The 24,748-nt window shown below is 48.5% G+C and overlaps 1 protein-coding gene across 4 annotated transcripts in view; it reads right to left on the reverse strand.

Annotated features, from left to right (window-relative positions):
• Nucleotides 1–24,748, reverse strand: part of AHDC1 (AT-hook DNA binding motif containing 1) — a 236,937-nt gene that overhangs the window by 23,171 nt on the left and 189,018 nt on the right. For all 4 annotated transcript variants that reach the window (XM_053267752.1, XM_053267751.1, XM_053267750.1 and 1 more), the window contains exon 2: nt 23,091–23,259. In XM_053267752.1, coding sequence (XP_053123727.1) covers nt 23,091–23,122 — 32 coding nt within the window. In that variant the 5' untranslated portion in view covers nt 23,123–23,259. The remainder of the gene's footprint in view (nt 1–23,090; nt 23,260–24,748) is intronic.

The following is a 24,748-nucleotide window of genomic DNA, read 5'->3' on the forward strand; positions in this document are numbered from 1 at the left end:
GAGAGAGGGAAATGCAGTCCAACATCTGCAGGAGGGCTGGAGTTGTGCAGCCCTCTTCCAGAGGAAATGGCAGATTGGCTTGGCGAGCATTTTAGAAGCCAGGTATAAATGTATATTTAGTTACACACACACACACACACACACACACACACACACACACACACACACACACACACACACACACTTAAAACAGAACTCCTGAAGTTTTATAAGCAACAATTTTATGTAGCAATATGCTTGTGGGTTTTTTTGCTTCTTCTTCTTCTTCTTCTTTTTTTAATAATAAGGATGACATCCCAAGCATTTATGGAGAAGACAGATTATGAATAAATTACAGGTGATATAAAAGACAAATACAGTTTTGTCACAAGGAAGAAATGTGTTCCCATCCAGGTAGGGCAGGGAGAACGCATAGTACCCTTGGTCCCTGCCCTCCCTGAAGAGCTTTGCCAGGCTTCCTCTCTCAGTGTTTTTAAGAAACAACTAAAAACACATCTTTTTAAAGTTTCCCCTCTTGTGTATTTCTGGTAGGTTCTTTAGTATTTAGCAATAGCAATAGCACTTACATTTATATACCGCTCTATAGCCGGAGCTCTCTAAGCGGTTTACAATGATTTAGCATATTGCCCCCAACATTCTGGGTACTCATTTTACCGACCTCGGAAGGATGGAAGGCTGAGTCAACCTTGAGCCCCTGGTCAGGATCGAACTTGTAACCTTCTGGTTACAGGGCGGCAGTTTTACCACTGCGCCACCAGTGGTAGTTTTTATAATTCTTAGTTTTTAGCTTTAAGACTTTAATTTGGAATTTTAAAAGCTAATTTTGATTGTGGTTTTAACTTGGATTTTTAACTTGCTTAATTTGGTTAATTTCATTAGTCTGATTTTATATTGTTTTATAAATGTTGTGAGACGCTCTGAGCAGTAATGCACTGGAGGGGCGGGGTATAAATGTTTTAAATAAATAAATAATTTATCACTAGAAATTTCTCTCTAATTTTCTGTCCTTCTGCTCAAAGATTTTAAAGTAGGGGTTCCTAACCTTGAGAGCCCAGATGCTGTTGGACTACAATTCCCATCACTCCCAGACATATTGTTAAAGTGTTGAATTATGACTGCAGAGACCTGAGTTCAAATCTTTGTTCAGCCATGAAACTCACTGGGTGACCCTGGTTCAGTCACTTATCTCTCAGTGTAACCTACCTCACAGGATTGTCGTGAGGATACACATAACCACGTACACCATTCAAGGCTTGTTGGAGGAAGAGCAGCATATACATTTAAAAATAAAAATAAAATCTGAGCACCCAAGCTTGGGAACCCCTGTGCTGTCCCTCTAAAGCAGGGCTGCACAACTTTGGCCCTCCTGTAGATGTTGGACTACAACTCCCATCATCCCTGGTGACTGCCTACTGTGACGGGGGATGCTGGGAGCTGTAGTCCAGAAGCAGCTGGAGAGCCAAAGTTGTGTAGCCATGATCTAAAGCAGGGATGTCGAACTGTGGCCCTCCAGCTGTTTTTGGACTACAACTCCCATAATCCCCAGCCACAGTGGCCAATAGCCAGGGATGATGGGAGTTGTAGGCCAACATCTGCAGAAGGGCCACAGTTTGACATCCCTGAAAGAAAAGCTTATGAAAAACTTTATAACACTTAATCCCATCCATCAGCAGTATTACAACTAGAGCATCACACAGGCTACCCCCCTACCAGTCATCCTACAACACACACACACACTAGAGGAGCTGGATGCTTTGTCAGGGAAAGCTGTTGCATGTTTTGGGAACCACAAACCTACTTTATGTCCCCCTGTATATGACAACCAATCCCTACTGGGGTAATATGAACACCGATGGCCTTTCCACCTTTGCTGGATTTATTTTAGTTGCAAGAGGAGTAAATTAGGAGCTCTGGCTCCTGGGGGCACAAAGGGATCAAGACTGCCCCTGGCAAGATTACTCCCATCATAACCAATTAGAAGTCAGACTGCCACAAGCCTCACGTGCTGGGGGGGGTAAGCCAAAAGCCGGACCCAGGCTGAATCCTATCCTTGCTAACAGGATCCTTCCAACAACCTTGCCATGGATGTGGCTGGAAACCATGGGCTGAGATGGTTAGGAGTTCTCACCTTTTAATGCATACAGTTAGAATGTGTAAAGGAAGAATATTTTTCCTCACCCTTTCAAAGAACTGTTTACACCTTTAAAGTTTATTCATGTAATTATCGTATTTATAAAATATAAAATCTCTGGATGGTTTACAATTAAAACCTAAAAACAACTAAACCTTAAGACATATAAAACAAACTAAAACAATCTTTTTAAAGAGCAAAGACGTTTGTTTATAAAGTCATCATTCACCTTTACCCCTCTTGCCACCAAATCAAACTTTTTTTAAAAAGTCACAAAACTGAAAGTGTGTTGGTGATGTCACCAGTACTAGCCAATATACATCCTCCAAAGCTGGCTTTCCCCCCAAATCACCATGCTGGAAACATGTAGAATCAATTTCTCAGAGTTTGCTCCAGAACAGAAAGTGATGATGAACATTCGGAAGATGCTTTCCAACTATCCCCAGTGCTCTTAAATATATTACATTTGTCTTAACTGAAACAAGCAGCTTGTGTGTTTTCCCACAATTCCCATTCATTTCCACAGGAAAAGCTTCTGGTGCTTTGTGCCTTCCATGAACAAGAAGTAGCTATACCGATGAATGCATACAATCATGGGTTCTCCCCCCATGGAAGGAGTGCTGGTCGTGGTAGTGAGCATGAATTGTTCCCTTTGCTAAGCAGGGCCTGCTTTGGTTTGCATTTGGATGGGAAACTATATGTGAGCACTGTGAGATATTCCCCTTTGGAGATGGAGCCATAGCTCTGTGGTAAAGCATCTGCTTGCATACAAAATATTTCAGGTTGACTCCCTGGCATCTCCAAGTAGGGCCAAGAAAGACTCATGCCTGAAACCTTGGAGAGCCACTACCAGTCAGTATAGATCAGGGGTTCCCAACCTGTGGTACTCCAGTTGCTGAACTACAACTTCCATCATCCCCAGCAACCATAAATTGTACCTGGCGGTGATGGGAGTTGTAATTCAGCAACAGGTTGGGACTGGGAACCCCTGGCATAGGCAATACTGAGCTAGATGGACCAATTGCAGGTTTGTGTGTGCCACTAAATCAGAGGTTGTTTTGTCATCAGTTTTGTCCCTGTTCCTATGCTTCATGCAGGTTGCTTGGCCTTTTCGTATAAAGTGTCGTTTCTATGCTTATGCAATTTTCAAAAGGTATTCAGTGTCTTCCTTTTTAAATTTCAAAACTGCTGGGGGGGGGGACAGATGATTCAGACACTGGCCAATCAGTGCTGTGCACAGCTGACTTCTGTTTTACCAGAGTTTGATCCAGTGTTCATTTAAGCAGACCAGGCAGTGTGCTTCCAGAGTGGCCCTGCTGCTCAAGTAATGTCTAGTCTGTATGGACCCCATGTTGAAAGGCAGCTAGCCCGACAAGGACCCTTATACAATAATTTAACCCTGTCCCTTAAAAGCAGACGTTTCCCTTCAAAACTTCAAATCGATAAAAATGAGGGAAATTCCAGCTTTCATTTTTAACAAGGTCTCTTTCCAGCCCAGAGACTCCCGACTGGTGGGTCAAGATCCCACCAGATAGGAAGTTGTACATGTTTCCCCAGGAATCCCATTTAATTAGTCTAGGTATTTATACTTTACGCTATATATCACACAGCTAACAGCATATACACTAACTGTTTTTTTTAACCTGTTTTGTGCTTCTATCCATTTTATTATTTGTTACAAATGGAATGGAACATAAAAACTTCAAAAAATTCCATCAGTCGAGCAATGTTCCCTGTAAGACAGGTTCCCAGATGTTGTTGACTACAACTCCGATCATCCCCAGCTGCAATGGCCTTTGCAATGGCAACTCCATGGGAGTTGTAGTCAACATCTGGAAATCCCTGATACAAGGAACACTGCAGTCCAGCGTATTGCAGGGACTTACTGTAGGAGTGCATAGAGCAGGGATTCTCAACGTGTGGGTCCCCAGATGTAACTGGACTTCAACTCCCATTATTCCCAACCAAAGGCCACTGGGGCTGGGGATTATGGGAGTTGAAGTCCGATAACATCTGGGGACCCACACGTTGAGAAACCCTGGCATAGAGTGACAGCTCCCCATAAGTACTGGGGGAGCAATTCTGGGTCATGGAATGTGATAGAGGCATTTATTCAAATTTCCAAAGCACTGTCACAGATGGCTTGTTCTCTGTTGCTCCTGAAGGCAGTACTAGAACCGATGACTTGAAAGTAAAAAGAAGCCGATTTAGGCTAGACATTGGGAAGCATTTCCTAACTGTGGGAGCTGTTTGAGAGTGGGACATTTTGCCTCCTACAGGGAAAACCTCTCCTCTAGAAGTTTCCAGCAACTGGACAGCCACTTGTCAGGGATGCTGTAGCCGTTTCCTGCTCTAAGCAGGGGTTTGAACTAGATGATCTTAGATCCCTTCCAACTGTAAAATTCTATTATTCTATGGGAATTTCTTTTGGTTAAACTCTTTTACATGTTCTGGCACTATGAGGAATCTCATTCTCTCAGTTGGGGAGCAAAGATGTGGATTTTCTGGAAAATTTTGAATTGGAAAAATGTCTGGAAATTTCCTCCCTCATTTGCATAAAAATATGTATTATTTTTCTCTTTTAAAACACTATACAAATTTTGTGGATGCCCTAAATGAATTTTGATCTGGTTTGGCATGCTATTTGACTTACAGATACAGTTAAAAACAAAAAACAAAAAAACCCCACTTCCATCACACTGTTATCTCAAATGTTTTCCAAGCAGTGAAGTAGTTGAACTGAAATATTTGATAGGGTGTGTGTGCAGTGTTCTCTCTAACTTTTTTCATTGGTGTGCGGAATGTGTCTTGTTCTGGGTGGAAGTATCATGGCAGTGTGTGCACACATGTATTCAGAATGGGGCCTTCCTGATTCAATCTGAGCGAGATTTAAAAATAGCTGAGTGGACACTGAAAAAACGTGTGCGCGTGTGTACACAAGTGCATACCTTAGAGGAAACTGTGTGTGTGTGTGTGTGTGTGTGTGTGTGTGTGTGTGTGTGTGTGTGTGAATAAAGACACTTCATGTGCTTCAACTGCTATACTGAAAGAAATGCAAATTTTTATGTGGGAAGAATTTTTTTTTTAAAAACTGGAATACTGAATAAATCAATCAAACATATGTACCCTCTCACACACTTCCTAAGTAAGTTCCTGAGGGTCATGTGACTCTCGGGAACATATTTTGGTGATGCACAGTCAGCTTCAGAGGGAAGGGAATTGTGGTAATAATCGCCCCTTGTCCCGCTCATGCAACAGCACAGTGGTAGTCTGGAACTCTCACTACTCTGAATGTCAGCCAAAGAAATTTTAGAAATGGAAAACTTCCATGGATCATGGCGGGAAGAAAGTGGCCCCGCAGTGGCAGCTGGGAAGGCCAGGGGCGGAAGTGGTGGGGGCTGCTCCAAACCTTGCCGTGGGGCCACCCAAAAGGTGGCTATGCCCCTGTGGGAAAACGAAGGATGGGAAATCTTTCTCTTTGGGACTGGCTGTATGTTTAGGTGGCAGAGCCCTCTTGAGGCATGGAAAGGCAAGGTGCCAGGCAGCATCAGCCCCTCATGTGGCAAGCACCATGAAGTCCCTTGATCCGCCAGGTTGGTAAAAAGGACTGCCTGCCACTCTTGCTTGCCTGGTGAACCCTCATTCCCAGCTCTTAATTTAAGGGGTGCTGAGCTGGATGCATTTTCCAGTTATGCATTTTTCCAGGCAACATTAGCTCAGCACCAGCACCCCCTACACTGGTAACTCAATAAAGTAAAAAAGTAAAGTTGTGCCCTCGAGTCGGTGTCGACTCCTGGTGCCCACAGAGCCCTGTGGTTTTCTTTGGTAGAATACAGGAGGGCTTGACCATTGCCTCCTCCTGTTTAGTATGAGATGATGCCTTTCAGCATCTTCCTATATCACTGCTGCCCAATATAGGTGTTTCCCATAGTCTGGGAAACATACCAGCGGGGGACTCATAGTATAGCATATAACTGGAAATGCAGGGAAATATTTATCTATCTTATTTATTTACTTCCTGATATGTGTACCTCTAGGCAGTGTATACAATTTAAAACATAAAACAAAGTTAATACAATTAAAACAATTTCACAGAATAAAAAGTTAAAACAATTTCATAATTTGACAATTAGTTTACAATTAATTTTCGTTAAAAGCCTGAAAAAACAGGTGTGCCTTGAGGGTCTTTCTAAAAGCAGTCAGACATGGAGGTGCTCTTATTTTGACAGGGAGCATATTCCAAAGCCCTGGGGCAGCCACAGAGAAGGCCAGGTCCCAAGCTGCCACCAGACAAACCATATTGATAACACCCTGTATCAAATCTCCTGATGATCTCTCTCAGCGATTTCATGTAGATGTTAAAGAGCATTGGAGACAGTATGAAGCCTTGCAGAACTCCACACTTTAGCACTCGCTTTGCAGGGCAGCAGTCTCCGAGCGACACCATCTGGAATCTACCAGAGAGGTAGGAATGGAACCACCTAAAACAGTGCCAACCAATCCCACCTCCCTCAGGTGACCCAGGATACCATGGTTGGTGGTATTGAAAGCCACCAAGAGATCCAAAAGGATCAGCAGAGTCACACTCCATCTTTTAGGAGCCAATTGGAGATCATCCATCGGGCCGACCAAGGCAGTCTCAACCCCACAGCCCGCTCGAAAGCCAGTTTGCAATGGGTCTAGATACTCTGCAGCATCCAAAACTGCCTGGAGCTGAGAGGCCAATCACCCGCTCAATTGCCTTGCTCAACCATGGAAGACTAGAAATAGGTCTCTAATTAGCTAACTCTGAGGGATCCAATGCAAGTTTCTTCAAGAGTGGTTTTATAATAACCTCCTTAAAACAAAGAGGCATCCTGTCCTCCCCCAGAGAAGCATTTATATATTTACCAGACCATCTCTGATAATACAAAATATTGTTGGTGGGCGGACTCTTTATGGTGACAGTGGGAAGTGGGCTCACACATCTTGTGCAACCAGGAGTTCTTAGATCCCCAAGCTGAGCTCCCTGGAGGATTTCTTAGTTACGTTTAGAAATCTATTTGGGGGCCGCAGAATAAATATTTTAAAATAGCACCCACGTAAAATACGCAGGTACTGATCTCCAGGGCTGCTGAGATCCACTAGTCTACTAGTCTGTGAAAAAAGGATGCTGGACAAGTGAAAAATGTCCTGATGAGCAATGTACCAACCTAGGTTGAGGAGTAAAATATTATGTCTGGCTGATAAACAGAGCCAACATTTCTTCACCCCTCCTGATCTCGCAGCTCCTCCTCACCCGCAACTAGCTAGCTGTGACTTGGCTGGCTTAAGTGAAGTCTCTTTCATCCTTCTTGGCATGCAGAAGGTCCCGGGTTCAATCCCTGGCAGCATCTCCAGGTAGGGCTGGGAAAGAGCCTCCTATATGAAACTCTCAAGAGCTGCTGACAGTCAGTGTAGACAAGAGTAAATCAGATGGACCAATGGTCTGGTTCAGTATAAGACAGCTCCATTTGGCATCTCCAGGTAGGGCTGGGAAAGACCCTTGCCTGAAACCGTGGAGAGCTGCTGCCAGTCAGTGTAGACAACACTGAGCAAGACAGACCAATGGTCTGACTCAGTATCTGGCAGCTTCCTATATTCCTATGGAGACATCTGCAGCCCGACTAGACAGCCATCAAATGATTCCTTGAAAAGCCCTCTCTCTTTTTCTGTGCTGCAATACGCATCAAGCTACAGCTGCTTCCTCGCCCACACCCAACCCTGGTACCTGACTCAGCCAAGACAGCCTCTTGCACAATCTGGACCATCTGACTTTTGACTTTGCCTTCCTATCGCATCAAGGACTTTCCTCCAGCTTTTGCAAGCTCCTGCAATTCCCCAGACGCAGAAAAGGATGTCCTAAGGCAGCACAGGACCAGGAAGGCCCATTTGCTGCTGTAAAATAAGTGCTGCCCAAGGCAACATCCCCAAGGCCCACCCTGGATTTGCCTTATGGAAAAAGGTGAGCCTTGTAGCACACCTGCTCATGAAATGCACCTTGAAAGTTGAAAAGCAACTCAAGCAAACCAGGAAAGAACTTGCACCTGGAAAATGGAACACAACTTATTGTTGTGCCTGTCACTAGCACAGAAGGATTAGGCAGGTGCGTACACACACACACACACACACACACTGGTTCTATCTGCAGCTATTAACCATAATAGCTAAGAGTGGTGCCTCTCTTGCAGGGCTCAGCAACGTCTCAGAAACTGGGGTTGCATATTCAAGCTCTCCAAATCCGGGCACCCTAATTTGCACATTATGCAAATTAGCTTGCAAATAATTTGCATGACATGTAAATTATGCAAATTAATTGATGCACTGTCCAGTTAACTTGTATTTGCTCTGGATAGCTATCAGAGCAAAATAATTTTCTACCAGAAAATACTATGAAAATAAATGAAGACTACACCCAGCTTGAGATATTAATAGCAGCAATAGAACAACAACAAAACACACACCAAGCTTTTCAGTTAGGCTGCAATCCCATATACACTTACTTGGGAGAAAGTCAGATTGAAACCAATGGTACTTCCAAAAAGGCATGCATAGAATGGATTGCTCTATAAAGCCAAAAACTTTAAACATTACAACACACAGGTAGGCAATGATTTACATCAAAATCAAGCTATCTTCCCCACTGCCCCATAGAGATCGGCTGCTGACAAAGAACAAAGGCAACATTCCTCAGAGGATTACTTATTGTGAACTTCCCCCAGCCAGCCTCCTTGCTTTACCTGCCTTACTCAAGTAAGGCTGCCTTACTCCAGTGGTTCAACAGAATCGTGACTGTATGTTTTGCTCCATGACTCCATTTCTACAAGGGCTAGCTTTTGGAAAAAAGGAAAAGGAAAAAAGCTGGGTACCTAGGAAAATCCGGGCAGGCTGAGCAATCCGAGTGACTTGCTTAAAATCCGGGCACTACCCGGAAATCTGGGGGTGTTGGGGGGAGATGGCAACCTTATTAGAAACAGTGTGCCAAATCTTCAGGGGCAGCTTGAGGAGGGATGCCACTCAAAGCAAATCTGACATCCCTCCATCGCTAGCCCCACCATGTCCCCTCTGATGCTGCCCCATTCAGCCAGCCAATCAGATTTGCAGTATTGGCAAGTATTGGCTGTATTGGGAAGGGTGGGAGAAGGGAAGCCCGAAGACTTGGAAAACATGTCACTGGCCACGCCTCCAGCTGCCAGAACCATGGCCATTCATTCCTACAGGCAAGAGTAAAGCACTGAACTAGGGATAGGACACATAGGGGGGGGAAATAGGAAGCTGCCACCTACAGAGTCAGATCACTGGTCCACCTAACTCAGTATTGTTTTCACTGACTGGCAGTGGCTCTCCAGGGTTTCAGTAAGGAGTCTCTCTCAGCCCTATCTAGATATGCCAGGGATTGGACATGGGGGCCTTTGCACATGCTCCACCACCAGGGCTGCACAATTTTGGCTGTTCTGCTGTTGTGGGACTACAGTTCCCATCAACCCTAGCCACAGTGTCCAACTGTCAGGGATTATGGGAGCTGTAGTCCAACATGTGCAGCAGTGCCACTACGGTCCCAAAAACTAAGCCTGACACTGGATGGCCACGTATTCACTGACAGAGATCTTGAAAGAGGGTGCTTGCAATATACAAATCACACACACACACACACACACACACACACACACACACAGCCCCATCATAATGATGGGCAATGTTGCCGATGCATCAGTTTTGGTCTTTTGACAGGGGATATATCTATATAAATACAGCTGAATGATTGTCTGTCTGTCCCCTCTACATTCCCACACCCTTTGAGCTATTGGGACTAAACTTGGCAAGGCGACTTACTAGGACCCTACGAGTAACATGGGGTACCCGAGAACCCCAACAACCACCCCACACAGGCGGGGACGTATATACAGTGGGTACAGCCACAAAACCCTGAGTAACGCTGGGTACACTGTGCTGGGTGCCAATAAAGATGCCAGCGTCTTCTCCCTGGACTCACTCAGTAGCAGGAGTGGGCAAGAGGTCACTTGGGAGCTACTCCTGAGCTTATCTGAAGTAGCTCTCCAGGTATTTGGGCTTCCCTTCTCCCGCCCTTCCCTTTCAGCCAATACTGCAAATCTGATTGGCTGGCTGAATGGGAACATGACCATGCCATTTTCAATCTCCCTCTCCCCCTTTTTGGGTACTCAAGACTGTTCGTTCCTGAATTCTAAGTGTATTGCCTATGACCAAAAAGGAGAATAAAGAAAGAAAAAAGAGAAAGGGCAAAAATTTCGGAAGATCTCAAAACAAGCCATTTTTGTATGGGGTGAAACAAAATGTGTAGTCCAGAGTTTGCTTTTTTTAGAAGGGTGGGGAAAATGCAAATTAAAAAAATGCTCTGCCTTGGATTCCATGGCTGGCATCTCAGTCTCAGTATTTCTCATCTGTAAAGTGAACATTAATTGGTGTTGCCTTGGTTCAGGTCTTTGGTCATTTGAGGGGTTCTGATGCTACAATCCCTTCTTGGGCTGCACCACTCTGGCTTTTCTGCAGATGCCACTATGGTCGGGGATGATGGTCCAACAACAGCTGGAATTCTGCAGCCTTGTTGTAGATGTCACTCTTCCTTTCTTTTTAAAGCAACCTGCCATTTTGCAACTGGCTCTGCCTACTCAAGTCACCATTTTGTGACTGGCTCCAAGCCCTGAAGCCATCATTTCATGCTGGTAGCTCCCAGGTCTCTGGCAAAAACAAAATTAACTCCCAGAAGCCTTATGTCTGCCTCCTTCTGCTCTGAAGCATCCTCTTCTACGGAGAATACTGCCAGGAAGCATAAGAGCAACAGAGTCTTACAGGTTGGTTCAACATAGGAAGCGACTTTCTACCACGTCAGACCATCGGTCCTTCTAGCTCAGTATTGTCTACACAGAGTGGCAGCGGCTTCTCCAAGGTTGCAGGCAGGAGCCTCTCTCAGCCCTATCTTGGAGATGCTGCCAGGGAGGGGACCTGGAACCTTCAGCACACATGCAAGCAGGCAGATGCTCTTCCCAGAGCGGTCCCATCCCCAGAAGGGGAATATCTTCCAGTCCTCACACATGTAGTCTCCCATTCAGATGCAAACCAGAGTGGAAACTGCTTAGCAAAGGGGACCAGTCAATCTTGCTACCACAATATTAGCAAGCATGAATTGCCCCCTTTGCTAAGCAGGGTCTGCCTTGCTTTGCCTTTGGATGGGAGACTACATGTGAGCACTGTCTGCTTAGGGGGTTGAGGCTGTAACTCAGTGGCTGAGCATCTACTTTGCATGCAGAGAGTCCCAGTGGTTAGAGTGCGGGAGACCCGAGTTCAAATCCCCATTCAGTCATGGAACTCACTGGGTGACTCTGGGCCAGTCATTTGTCTCTCAGCCTAACCTACCACATAGAGTAGTTGTGAGGATAAAAATAAGCATGCACACTGCTCTGGGCTCCTTGGAGGACGAGTGGGTTATAAATCTAAAGATAGATAGATAGATAGATAGATAGATAGATAGATAGATAGATAGATAGATAGATAGATCTCAAGGTAGGGCTGGGAAAGACTCCTGCCCATAACCCTGGAGAGCCACTATCAGTCGGTGTAGACAGTACTGAGCTGGATGGACCAATAGTCTGACAGTATAAGGCAGTTTCTTATGTTCCAGTGTTCCTGCCAATTTTGTAAACTGGCCCTTTCAAGTGCATCTGAGCGGAGGTGTTTGCAAAGGTTGGACATGTGCTGAAACCACATGCCCAACACTGGCAGTACAGATGGTGACTCTGCCACTGATCACAACTAGTCCAAACAGACTACCAGTATCACCATAGGTGGCACAGGAATAATAGCACTAAAATCAGCCACCTTAAAACTCCACCTCGATCCTCTTCGAGATGCATGCTGGCGTTGTTACTGCAGCCGCTGAAGAAGCTGCCATCTGGCTTCTTTAAGACACCAACAGGGGCTGGATGGTGGGGAGGAAGGCCCACCTGGATTTAAGAAAACAGGAAGCAAAGTGGCCAAAGAGGCACGCTATCATCGCTTCTGAACTGTCAGATGTCATTTAGACCCATAAAATTTGCAGAGGCCCTAATCTCCCACCCCCCATTTTGCATGTGATCAACATCTTGGATTCTACAAGGAATATAACTGATATATTTGACTTTTAAAAATCAATAAGTTAAAAAAATAGTCTCAAAGACATAGATCAGGAAAAGCAACAGCTGAAGCTGCCCTGATTCTTCAACAACATGCAAGAGTTCTGAGTGCCAGGGGCGGAGCCACCATTGGGCCAACAGGTTCAAAGAACCCGGGCCGCGCCCAACCAGGGGCCGCGTCTCACGGCCCTGACACGCCCCACGCGTCTGACGTCAGATGCGGGGGTGCTAGTTTAGGTCCTGAGCAGGGGCTGTGCGGCCCCTTCAGAAGCTAAACTAAGGCTGGCGCTGCATTCGCGGGGCCAGCCTTACTGACGTCAGACGTGGTGGGCGGGGTTAGCGGGGCCGCTGCCACGGCTGCAAACAGGCCACCGGCGGTCCCGCTCTGCGCCTGCTGAACGCATCTCTCTGCACATGCTCAAAAGCACTCTCAGCCAATACTAACTGGTTTTGTCTCACCACTGAGTGGCCACACCCAGTCTGTGGATACATGGGTAAGATGGTGAGGGAATGTCTTCCATGGGCTGTTTTGGACTCTACCTTGGGTAGAGTGAGCTCTGCATGACATTCATGAGCCTTGGAAGCAGGTACTCCCCCATCCCATACCCACATGAGCAACTCCTTCCTCTCTAGGTTAAAATAAACTGAGACAGGTTGTGTCGTCAGAATCCACCAATCTCAGCTTAGTCTGACCTATTTGCTTCAAATAATCTAAGATCTATAACTAACTTCAAACTCTAGGTACAGATCTCAGGTTATTCAAAGCAAGTAGGTTAGAACAGGCTAAGATTGGTGGATTCAGACAACATAAACAATCTCAGTTTATTTTTAACCTAGATAGGAAGGAGATGCTTGTGCAGGGATGGGAAGGAGAAGCTTCCCTTCCTGAGCCTCAGGGATGTCATTTGGAACCCAGCTCTAACCCAAGGTTTGGCATGATGTCTGAACCAGTCCTACTTAAACAGAGCTCACTTAAACAAGCATGCACACATGCCAGCAAAATCTGTGTCTCCTTAACATACCCTGCTATCAACGGGCATGTAAAGTTGCACCGGCAAATGCGTTGTAGGGCTTAAGACTCTGAATTGTAAGGCTGAGAAATTCAAGGCTCAGCTAAATTAACAGCTTTAGATAAGCCAACACTCTCTCAATTTCAGTCCCTGCCTCCATTTGTAACAGAATGGAATCACAATCCTGGTCTATATTACATAGTGCAGCAGTTCCCAAATGAGACCCCAGATGTTGGACTACAATTCCAACCATCCCCAGCCACAATGGAGAGGTGGAGCGCCAGACTTGCAGTAGCAGGCATGAATTCTCCCTCTTTCTAAGCAGGGTTCACCTTGGTTTGCATTTGGATAGGTGAGTACATGTGAGTGCTGTCTTCTATGAGTGCTGTCTCCTTTAGAGGATGGGGCCGTAGCTCCGTGGTAGAGCATCAGTCTTGCATGCAGTTGGTCCCAGGTTTAATCCCTGGCAGCATCTGCAGGTAGGGCCGGGCAAGACTCCTGCCTGCAACCTTGGAGAGATGCTGCCAGTCAGTGTAGACAATACTGAGCTAGATGGACCTGACTCAATATAAGGCAGATTCCTACACTCCTATCTTCCTATAAGTTGTAGTCTGACAACATTTGAGAGACCAAAGGCTGGGAACCCTGACATAGTGTTCAGTAAGGGTTACAGAAATAGCACATATGAAGTTCTCCAAATACTTCAGAAAAGCGCCCTCTTGAGAGTGAACATGATTACTATTATTTTCCTGAAGTTTGGCAGAAAAACCAGGGCTGGTTTTTTAAAATGCATACAATACATGATTAAGCAATTATTCCAAGTATCACAACTCAGCGCATACATCCAAGAGCTGCTAAGCCCTGGCCTGCACACCCCACAGCAGCTTCCTCCTTGAGCCCTGCAAATTGGTAGGTATGAGGAGCAATTGCTGGAAACGCAGAGAGAAACCCACCACCAGATCCAGTGCAGCTCTGTTTGCTGTTGTTGTTGCCCTGGGTGGATGTTGCCACCCGCACTGACTCCACAATCACTCCCCGTCTGCCATGCGAACGAGGGAGGGGTCAGCCCGGCTGCTGTTCCCAATGAGTGCATCATCACCCCGCAGGCTCCAGTCTGGTGGGAAACCTCCCCAGGCTTGCAGGCTGTGCTCAGACTTCGCTGAAGTGGTTCCAGGCCTGGTGCTGGAAAGAGGCTCAGCCACAGTGGGGGGAGAAGGGGGGGGGTTTCCCTGGAGGCCAGGCTGGCCCAGAATGTCCCCCCTCCCACTCCCTGACTTTCCCAAAAGTTGCAAGGTCTTTTGATGTCAACTAGCATTTGGTGAGACCGGATGACGTTTTGTTGCCATTTGCCCAGGAGGCTGAAACCCACCCAGCCCCAGCGATGATGATGGTGGTTGTTGTTCTCAGTTTTCAACTTATTGCCGTCTTCTGTTTTTGAGGTTTCAATGAGGCTGCATTGTCGGGTGCCACTTTGATCACAGGGAGAGTAGCATGTAAATGGCTAAATAAATAAAATAATAAAACAACAGGCATAGCGAGCCAAAGAAAGACCGGCTCAATTAAACAATATCTGATTGGCGTAGAAAGCAGTACTTGTATAAGCACAATGAGGTGTGGATACAATCAGTTGTATCTTAAGTCATAGGAACATAGGAAGCTGCCATATACTGAGTCAGACCATTGGTCTATCTAGCTCAGTATTGTCTTCACAGACTGGCAGCGGCTTCTCCAAGGTTGCAGGCAGGAATCTCTCTCAGCCCTATCTTGGAGAAGCCAGGGAGGGAACTTGGAACCTTCTGCTCTTCCCAGAGCGGCTCCATCCCCTGAGGGGAATCTCTTACAGTTTCTGCCCTGGTTTGCTTTTGCATGTGAGCACTGTAAGAGATTCCCCTTAGGGGATAGAGGCACTCTGGGAAGAGCAGAAGGCTCCAAGTTCCCTCCCTGGCATCTTCAAGATAGGGCTGAGAGGGACTCCTGCCTGCAACCTTGGAGAAGCTGCTGCCGTTCTGGGTAGACAATACTGAGCTAGATAGACCATTGGTCTGGATTCAGTATATATCAGCTTCCTATGTTCCTATGGTATTCATTAAATACTTACAAAGGTAAGGTGATTAATATTGTAAGTTTATTTACCTTATTTTATTTACCTTCTTAATGACGTTTGCTTGATATTTTCAAAGTTATTCAGAAATGGGTCAGACCTTCCAGTCTGCTTTCCAGACTAGTTTTCTCTTTCTGTCCAAGAACATGTGGCAGGAAAGGCTGGGGAGGGGAGAGAGGCCAGTCCATGGCCAGCTGCAAGGACCCAGCCCAGTTCCTGGTCAGGAAGGAAGTTAAATCTGGCTCCTGGGAGGCTGGAGGAATCTACCACCAAACTGTCTGCACAGGCTTCTGCTGCTTGTTCTGGGTTGGAGGAGTGAGTGAGTGAGTGAGGCTTCTTTGAATAATGGAGGCCTTTTAAAATAATTAATTCAAGCTACAGAACTGAAATTTACCATGACTGTGTTGTCTGACATGTTGCTATAAAATTCCAGCCTGGTGGATGGGGGAGCAAAAGGGGGATGGGACATATTTTGGGGGAGTGCCTGCTACCCCTTGGAGTCGTCCCTGACCGCAGTAGATATGGTGTGTTTGGGGGACAACTGCTCCTATTTCTGCTGCATTTGGGCATGCATGAGCCTCTAGAAATTGCTTTGAGTAGTCACTGCAGCTTGATGGTGATTTCTAGAAATGCCAGTCTAGTCCTGGTATATGGTAGCACCACCAGCACTGCAGACCTGCAGTCACTGCACAGTGAACCACCTGCTCCCGGAAGAATCAAAGTTTCTGCATTAATGCGACAGTTTAAGTCTAAGGAAAGCTCAGGCTGACCATGGATGGAGGATGATGTCATGTGAGCCACCTGTAAAGACGGAGTGAGCAAGATGTGGCCATCTTGGGAAAGCCCTTAATGCAGCACATCTACATATGCGGCAGTTCAGTCACTGCTAAAGAGCGTTTACGTCCCACCAGTTCCAGTGCAAGAATTTAACTGTGTTCATAATACTTCCCTGCTGAAAAACCCGTGACTGTAAAAGTGTGGCTGGATTGTGTGCTTTCATCCTGGAGATTCTCAAATATTGAGAACTGTCCCTATTTGACCCCAGCAGAGCATTCCTCCAGTGGCTGTTTCTGGTGTCTTCCTTGTGCTCCTTTTTAGATGGTGAGCCCGCTGGGGTCCAGCAAACTTCTGCCCCCTACTATTCCTTTTTTCAGTAGTAACAGACAAACAACAACTACAACTGGAAGTCTGGGTAGTATTTGTTTCCCAGTCAGGGCTTGGAAGGGAGATGATCAGTGCTGCTAACCATCCATGAGCCAGCGTGGTGTAGTGGTTAGAGAGCTGGACTAGGACCGGGGAGACCCGAGTTCAAATCCCCATTCAGCCATGAAACTAGCTGGGTGACTCTGGGCCAGTCACTTCTCTCTCAGCCTAACCTACTCCACCGGGTTGTTGTGAGGAGAAACCCAAGTATGTAGTACACCGCTCTGGGCTCTTTGGAGGAAGAGCGGGACATAAATGTAATAATAATAATAATAATAATAATAAATAATCCAGGACTAGACTGGTATTTCTAGAAATCACCATCAATCTGCAGTGACTACTCATAGCAATCCAGGAGATCTTAAAAGCTTGATATTCCTACCACCATTACTACAATGGATATTCATATAAGACTTTCCTACCACGTGCTCCAAGTGGTTGGGGGATGGGGCCATAGCTCAGGGGTAGAGCACCTGCTTTGCATGCCGAAGGCCCCAGGTCCACCCCCTGGCAGCATCTCCAGGTAGGGCTGGGAAAGAGACTCCTGCCTGCAGCCTTGGAGAAGCTGCTGCCAGTCAGTGTAGACAATTCTGAGCTAGGTGGACCAAAGGTGGACCAAAGGTCTGCCTATAAAGCAGCTCCCTATATTCCTAAGTACATAGGAAATATAAATAATATATACTTGATGGAATTTGTATACCGCCTGGAGATGTCTGTCTATCTGTCTGTCTATTTATTTATGTCAAGTGGTATAGAAATGTGATGAATACAATAATAATAAAATAATAATATATTAAATATGTTTCCCTGTCCCAAAGGGGTTCATAATCTAAAAAAGAAGCATAAGGTAGACACTAGCAACTGTCACTGGAGGGATGCTGTGCTGGGGTTGGATACGGACAGTCGCTCTCCCCCTGCTAAGTGTAAGAGATCCACCACTTTAAAGGGTACCTTTTTGTTCAGTTAGCAGGGATCTATGCACATACTATGCAGAGTGTGCATGTGTAAAGAGCTATGTGCACATATTAGGGCAGTTCACACAATCAGAAGCCTTCTGCCCTAATTCAGGAGCTGCACAGACTCCTATTTGCCGATAGTGTGTTAGATAAAAATAATTAAGAGGCAGAGAGTGTGATCATCTGTCAAGCTCCAGCTGGGTAGGGCGATTTCTCCTCCTACCTTGTTCAGAAGCTGAGGATGGAATCTGGGTAGGGCGTGCTCCTCCTACCCAGCTGTGGCTTAGAAAATGACCAAGCTCCCCCCTCCTACCTTGTTTTTATCGAACACACGATCAAATATCAGGAGCGCAAACAGCTCCCGAATTAGGGTAGGGGGCCTTCTCCCGCTCGAATTCTGATTGTGTGAACTGCCCCTGTTACTCACATGCAACACTGAACACACCTACAGCCGTGCCCTTCCTAGCTGTGTCCTGCATTTGAAAAGGCCTGTGCCCAGGTTCACCTTTAAAATGAATGCAGGTACAGCCATTCACACAAAAACATGTACCCGCATGCAAAGACCGACATGGATGTGCAACGTAATGTCTGAACAGGGCTACAGTTGGCAACTCTAGAGACGGCAACCCAGCCTCCTCCTGGTCTCTCTTCCCACGCCTGCACCTTCTCCACCCCACCATCCCTAAACATCTAGCACATGTTATCCAACAGGGGCCCAGCCTCCTCCTCCCTGGCTTTGGAACAGAAACCTTTCCATTGCGGGCCTCAGCTGCCGTGGCCTGGCCCGGACTCCTTCCTGCTCAGCTCTAGGAGGGCTCCATGTGCTGAAAGCCAAGGCAGGAAGTGAGCTCAGGGCTTGGGTGGGCCCTGCCGTGCTGCTCGAGGGCCCCCCTCCCTCTCTCTTGCCCCCCACGTGCCTAACGCCACGGCTCTCCAGCCCTGGACGGCCGCTTGCAGCCCTTCGGAAGGCTTGCTTTTGTTTCTGGCTTCTCCAGCCGCTCCCCTCCCTCCCCCCATCAAGTTTCCTGACACTGTCCAGGGAGGGTAAGGAGGAAGGGATCCAACGCTGGCCAGCCGCAGACCTGGCTTTCCCTCCGCCCCCACCCCATTCCTGTGAGAACACTCCTCCCTCCCCTCCCGCCGCTGCTGTTTCCAAGCAGCTCTTGGCCAGATGTGGAGTGAGAAGGGTCAGGAAAAGCACCAGTGCCTAGCAGGGAGTCGCAGAACCCCTGCAGGGCAGCAGCTGGGAGGAGGCATTGGAGGAGCCCAGATCTCACCCTAGTGAGCTTCCTCCATCTTGTGGGACTGAAGACATCAAGGGGAAGGACCGACTCTTGGGAGAGCCCAAGGGAGGGCTGTGTGCGAGAATGGCATGATTCCAGCACACGCAGAACAAACCCCAAATGGCACCACTCAGGGTAGGAGTCAACCTCCTGAGAGAATCTTGGCTGGTTTTCTCAAAACCCAAGTTTCTAGCCCTTAGAATGACGAGGACAACAACATTATTTGTATGCCGCTTTTCAACCAAAGTTCCCAAAGCAGCTTACATAGAGCAGGCCTGCACAACTTTGACCCGCTCCGCCCTCAGCTGTTTTTGAACTACGACTCCCATAATCCCCAGCCACTTTGGTCAGTAGCCAGGGATTATGGGGTTTGTAGGCCAACATCGGCAGGAGGGATGGAGTCGAGCAGGCCCGACAGAGAGACATAAAAACAAATCTCGCTGCGCCCACCTTCTACACGCCACACCTCCGAGGGCCGAGGGAGGAGCAGGCAGGCGGCTCCCTGGCAGTCCGCTGCGCGAGCACGACCGTGAGCCCTGCCTCGCCGGCGCAGTGGATGAAGAGGTGCTGGGTGGGGGCGCAAACTGTGGGTGTGGAGCAGGGCGCATGGTGGCAGTCCCCACCCACCTGCCGGGTGGGGACTGAGCCTAGCCCAGGGGCCAGAGACATGATGGGTTTGTGTGTGCATGCGACAGGATGAGGAGTGCTGAAATGCCCCCTCCCTGGGGCGGGCGGGGGGATAGCGAGAATTGGGCACGTGGATGAAACGGTGGTGACTGACACGCGTCTCGCTGGAACGGGATGCTTTGCTCTCTCTCTCATTTCTCTTCCACTTTCCAGCCACTAACCAACATGCTTTCCAGTTCCCACCGGAGGGGCCGCCTCCGGTGGGGGGGGAAGTGGTTGCAGTGTGGCACCAGCTCTGGAAAGGGTGGGACGCGGCAGGGATTAGGCAACCATGATGCTCAGTGCTCAAGGGGGAAGGGAGGGAGGGAGTGTCTGCTGGGAATGAGCCAATGGGCCGCTGTGACCGAGCTTGGAAGGCGCCTGTCGGGAGGATGGGCAGTCAATGGTAAGAGGTGGGAGAGGAGAGCTCAGCCACGCCTCTGAGTACCAGCTGCAGGGGAGGAACCTCAGGAGAGAGGGCATTGCCCTCAGCTCCTGCCTGTGGGCTTCCCAGCAGCATCTGGTGGGCCACTAGGCAATGCTGGAATCGTTGGGCCTTGGGCCTGATCCAGCAGGGCTGCTCTTATGTCCTTAGGTGCGGGGCAGGGGGCGTGTGGATGGCAGCCCAAAGATCTGTGCCCCCTGCATTGTTGCATGGGCTGTGTGCATGGACAGGCGTGCGTGGAGGGGGTGGGGTGGGGTGGGGGAGGGAGCAGAGCAGACAGTAATGGTAGGAGGGCCTAGTGGGCGGCTGTGCAGGGAGGCTGTTTGCTCCCTGCACCCACATCCAGGATGGAAGGAAGTTGCCCGGAGTTACTTGGCAGGAAGAGCCAGGGCTGCACGTGTCTCACATGGGCTGCTTTAATGCTTGTTGGTGAGTTGCACTACGCTGCTTACGGGTGAGAGGGTGCCCCACAGCCGCAGCACGATGGCCCCCTGGTGGTCCCCCCCACCCCGTTCCACCCCACTGCAGCGGCTCCTTTTCCTGCACCTCCCTTTCCAGCCCACGGTTTTTACACACCGCTGCATTGTTGTTTTTAAAGATGATTCACCAGGTGGGGGGAAAATGTTTTAAATAAAGCCTGAATGTAAGTTTTTGTGTAATATACTGCTGAGAATGGTTCTGTCTCTGTTGGGAGAGGGGCGGCAAATCTTTGGTTGCCTACGGATGGCAAAAAGCTTAATCCGCCCCGGGGATGGATAGGGCCAGTTACTTCCCCCCTGCTTAATGAAGAGAATCTCCACTTTTAAAAAGGTGCCTCTTTGCTCAGTTAGAATTGTCCTGGAGGGGTACGGCTGCCCAGGGATGCCCGAAAAGCCATGGCACATTGGCTGTCAAAATTTCGTAGCTGAATCTGAACTAGGAGCAAGGCCGGATGCCCAATGGGACAGTGCCCTCCCTAACTCTTTCATCTTTGACCGGCAGAAGCAGAGTAACTTAAACCAATGGCCAGTGGGGAGGAGAGGTGGTCTTGTGACAGTGAGCACGAATGGTCCCCTTTGCTAAGCAGAGGCTACCTTGGTTTGCATTGGGATGGGTGACTACATGTGAGTGCTGTAAGATATTCCCTTTAGGGGGATGAGGCTGTAGCTCAGTGGTAGAACATCTGCTTGTATGCAGAAGTCCCAGTTTCCTTTCTTGGCAGCATCTTCAGGGAGGGCTGAGAGAGGCTCCTGCCTTGGAGAAGCTGCTGCCAGTCAGTGTAGACGATACTGAGCTAGATGGACCAATGGTCTGACTTGGTATAAGGCAGCTTCCTATGCTCCTAAATATATGCTTAACTTATTCAGGTCACAGAATTCTGTTTTTCTTGGGACAGAATTCAAATTCAGGATGTGTGCAGTCCTGGCTAAGGGAACGTGATGCACTAGTATGAACCATTACCCAGGGTCAGTATTGGAAAACCCCTCAAAGTCTGGTTGTCGCAGTCAGAAAATCTTTCAATTTTTACCCTACCTTCTTCGGAGCAGAGCCCCCCCCCTTATCCTCACAACAACCCTATGAGGTAGGCTAGGTTGAAATACAGAGATTGGTGCCCCTGTAGGCTTCATGGCTGAGGGGTTATTTGAACCCAGACCTTCCTGACCGAAGTCCAGTGCTCTGACCTCTATACCACACTGGCTTTCGAATGTGTACGGACTGATGAGGAACAGGAAAGGGTGGTATTTCTGCCCTGTACAAGGCAAGGAGCTACAAATATGATGTCGACACACAGCAATTCAAAAATATTGCCCAGCTCTGGCATGAAGGAGAGCCAGTGGATTCTAAAACCGCTTGGGAAGGGAATGTGCTTGTTTCTCTGCCATTTTTCTGCTCCTGGGATTCCATCAGTTTCTCTGAATAATGGTCAGCTGACATGAGCAAACTGGCACAGTGAACGGGAACACAGGAAGCAGCCTTCTTCTCCCGAGTCAGATCACTGGCCCATCTAGCCCAGTCAGAACCTGTCTAGCCCAGTCAGAACCTTCTAGGTTCTAACCTTCTAGGTTCTTCTACCTGTCTAGCCCAGTCAGAACCTTCTGCATGCAAAGCAGATGCTCTACCAAGGAGCAAGGGTCCTTCCCCGGCCCCCAGGAACTCACATTCTGAACACAGCGGCTGGCTCTTGCCCATGTGCCTACCCAAATCAACATGGCTTTTTAGAGCAGTATACTTACATGACAGAAAGAACACATTCATACACAAGTGTGGACCCTCAAGAAAATGTTCCAGTATATCCCCTGGTGCACACGTGCTACTTATGGTAGCACACAGTCCAAGTGGCAAATTGGGGAAGGCTACCGCTGGGAGAGCCAGAGGCTGAGAGTTTCGAGTTCCCCAGAGTTAAGTATTATGGGAGGAGAACTGATCTTGTGAGAGCAGGCATGAATTGTCTCCTGTGCTAAGCAGGGTCTGCCCTGGTTCCATTTGAATGGGAGATGACATTTGAGCGTATATTCCCCTCAGGAGATGGAGATGCTCTGGGGAGAGCACCTGCCTGCTTGCATGCAGAAGGCGGAAAGTTCCCTCCCTGGCCGCATCTCCAAGAGAGGGCTTAGAGAGAGACCCCTGCCTGCAACCTTGGAGAAGCTGCTGCTAGTATGGGTAGATAATACTGAGCGAGATGGACCGATGGTCTGACTCAGTACATGATAGCTTTCTATGTTCCCGAGCCTGTGCAGGGTGAAGGTTTTAGGTACCTTTCCCCTTCAGAAGCAGAAGCGCTTGTGACTGTCTCGAGTGAGTAGGCTTCAAGCTGAGAATTCTTCCGCTTTCTTGGTTCAAACCCTCCCCTCGCCCCCCATTCTTGCCACTGGGTTTCATTGGCTCCACCCTCCTGGTTGTATGTTAAGTGCTCTCTGAGTCTGTGAACATTCCACTTCATTGTATGTTAAGTGCTCTCTGAGTCTGTGAACATTCCACTCCATTCCACACAGGGGCAGTTTTGGTCATTGGGTTTGGGGTTTGCGGGGGGGGGAGGGTTGCCCTCTTAGGAATGTTTTTCTTTGGATTTTTGTGAAACCAACGTATCTGCAGGCTACCTCGAGACTGCCAGCCTCTCCCTCTTGCCTGCACACGCTCGTGCCCCCTTACCTGGGCCGCCCATGCTTGCAGTGCAGGTTCATTTTGAAGGTCCTCTCGCCGCCCTCCACCTCGTTGTTGGGCTGCCGCAGCCCCGAGCTCTGGGTGCGCGGGAGCCATTCAGCCGGCGGGTTGGCTCCATTTTCCAGTCCGAGGGGCTGGCAGGCGACGGAGCTGCCATCTGTTAAATGGAAGCACACAGACCTGAGCATGCAAAGCAGAAACAGGACGGGCAGGAGGGAGAGCGGGAGACGGGGACAGGCTCGCAAAAGGGGTGCTCCTCTTCCCAAAGAGCTGCCAGTCATGGGCCTGTCTCTTGCCCACAGGGCTGGGCGCGGGCGTGGCTGCTATGGGGAAAGAGGGTGCCAGGGGTTCCCCCTCTCTGCAGGAGAAGATTCTCTCCCCCCTCTCTGCAGGGGGGACCTTTCTCAACAACCCCCCCCCCATTTTGCAGACCTTTAAGCAAACTGAGATCACCTCCTTTTCCTTACAAAGAGAGGCTTCTGCGGTTGGGATGTATATTTGCTAGTTCTAAGGACAGGAAAGCATTTTGCCACATGCTCCTCGGTTCCGGCCCCTTTTAAACTCCAGCCAAACACTCCGTTCTCCTCAGTTATCTTGTCGTCATTCAGAAGTGAACACACCGACGCGTGGACTTGCGTCCACAGCCACTGCAAGCCTCCCCAGACCTCCCTGCCTTTGGAAGCAATTTTGCAGCAGGACACAACCCAACAGGTGAGGAGGCAGCTGCTTCTGGGTCCGAGGGTGGACTTTTCGGTTCCCGATCAAAGAGAACAGCCCGGCCTTGGACTGGGCAGATGTGCACAGAAGTGCCCGGCTCCGGAAGAATGAAACGCCACCCCGCCCCACAGGAAATGCACTGTGGGTCAGAATGTCTGCGCAGCCCTGATAAACAGACAAAATGTCCGTGCATCCCTCTGCATGCCAGGCCTGGCTGTCACTCATCAGATCCGCCCCATCTCCAGCCCGGGCTCTCTTGGCCTTTCCTTCCTTGCCCGTCTCCCCCCTCCCCTCTCTCCCTCCTCTTTTTGTCCGTCTCGTCATAGCCCTGCAGGAGGATCAGACAAACTCTATTAGCTACAGTCCTCCTGCTGTCTCAAACTGTGTGTTGCGGGTGGTGGTGGGGGGAACCATCTACCCAAAGCCTGTGCTTGGAACACAAGCGATCTGTGCACTCAGGACTGGTGGGATGTGGCTAGGTGTCTCCCGCGCACGCCTGGATGTGTGCTGTTTTGGTGAGCGTGCACACCTCCATTAATCAACAGGCCACGAAGTTCTGTCTCGTTCAGCTTCACAGCCACCCTGCAAGGCTGACCAGGAATGGACAACTGTCAGCACAGGAAGCTGCTTTCTACTGGGTAAGACCACTGGTCTGTCTAGTTCAGCACTGTCTACACCGACTGGCAGCGGCTCTCCAAAGCTTCAGGAAGGTGTCTCTCCCAGCCCTACCTGGAGATGCCACGGAGTGAACCTGGAACCTTCTGCATGCAAGGCAGATGGTCTACTACGGAGCTACAGCTTCTAAGGGAGATATCTTACAACATGCACGTGTTCCTTCAAATGCAAACCAAGGCAGACTCTATTTAGCAAAAGGGACAATTCATGCTCACCTTAAGTGGATAGTGCGCAGCAGGGAAATGCTTGACTAA

Source organism: Hemicordylus capensis, chromosome 7 (genome assembly GCF_027244095.1).
Source record: "Hemicordylus capensis ecotype Gifberg chromosome 7, rHemCap1.1.pri, whole genome shotgun sequence".
NCBI classification, from domain to species: domain Eukaryota; kingdom Metazoa; phylum Chordata; class Lepidosauria; order Squamata; family Cordylidae; genus Hemicordylus; species Hemicordylus capensis.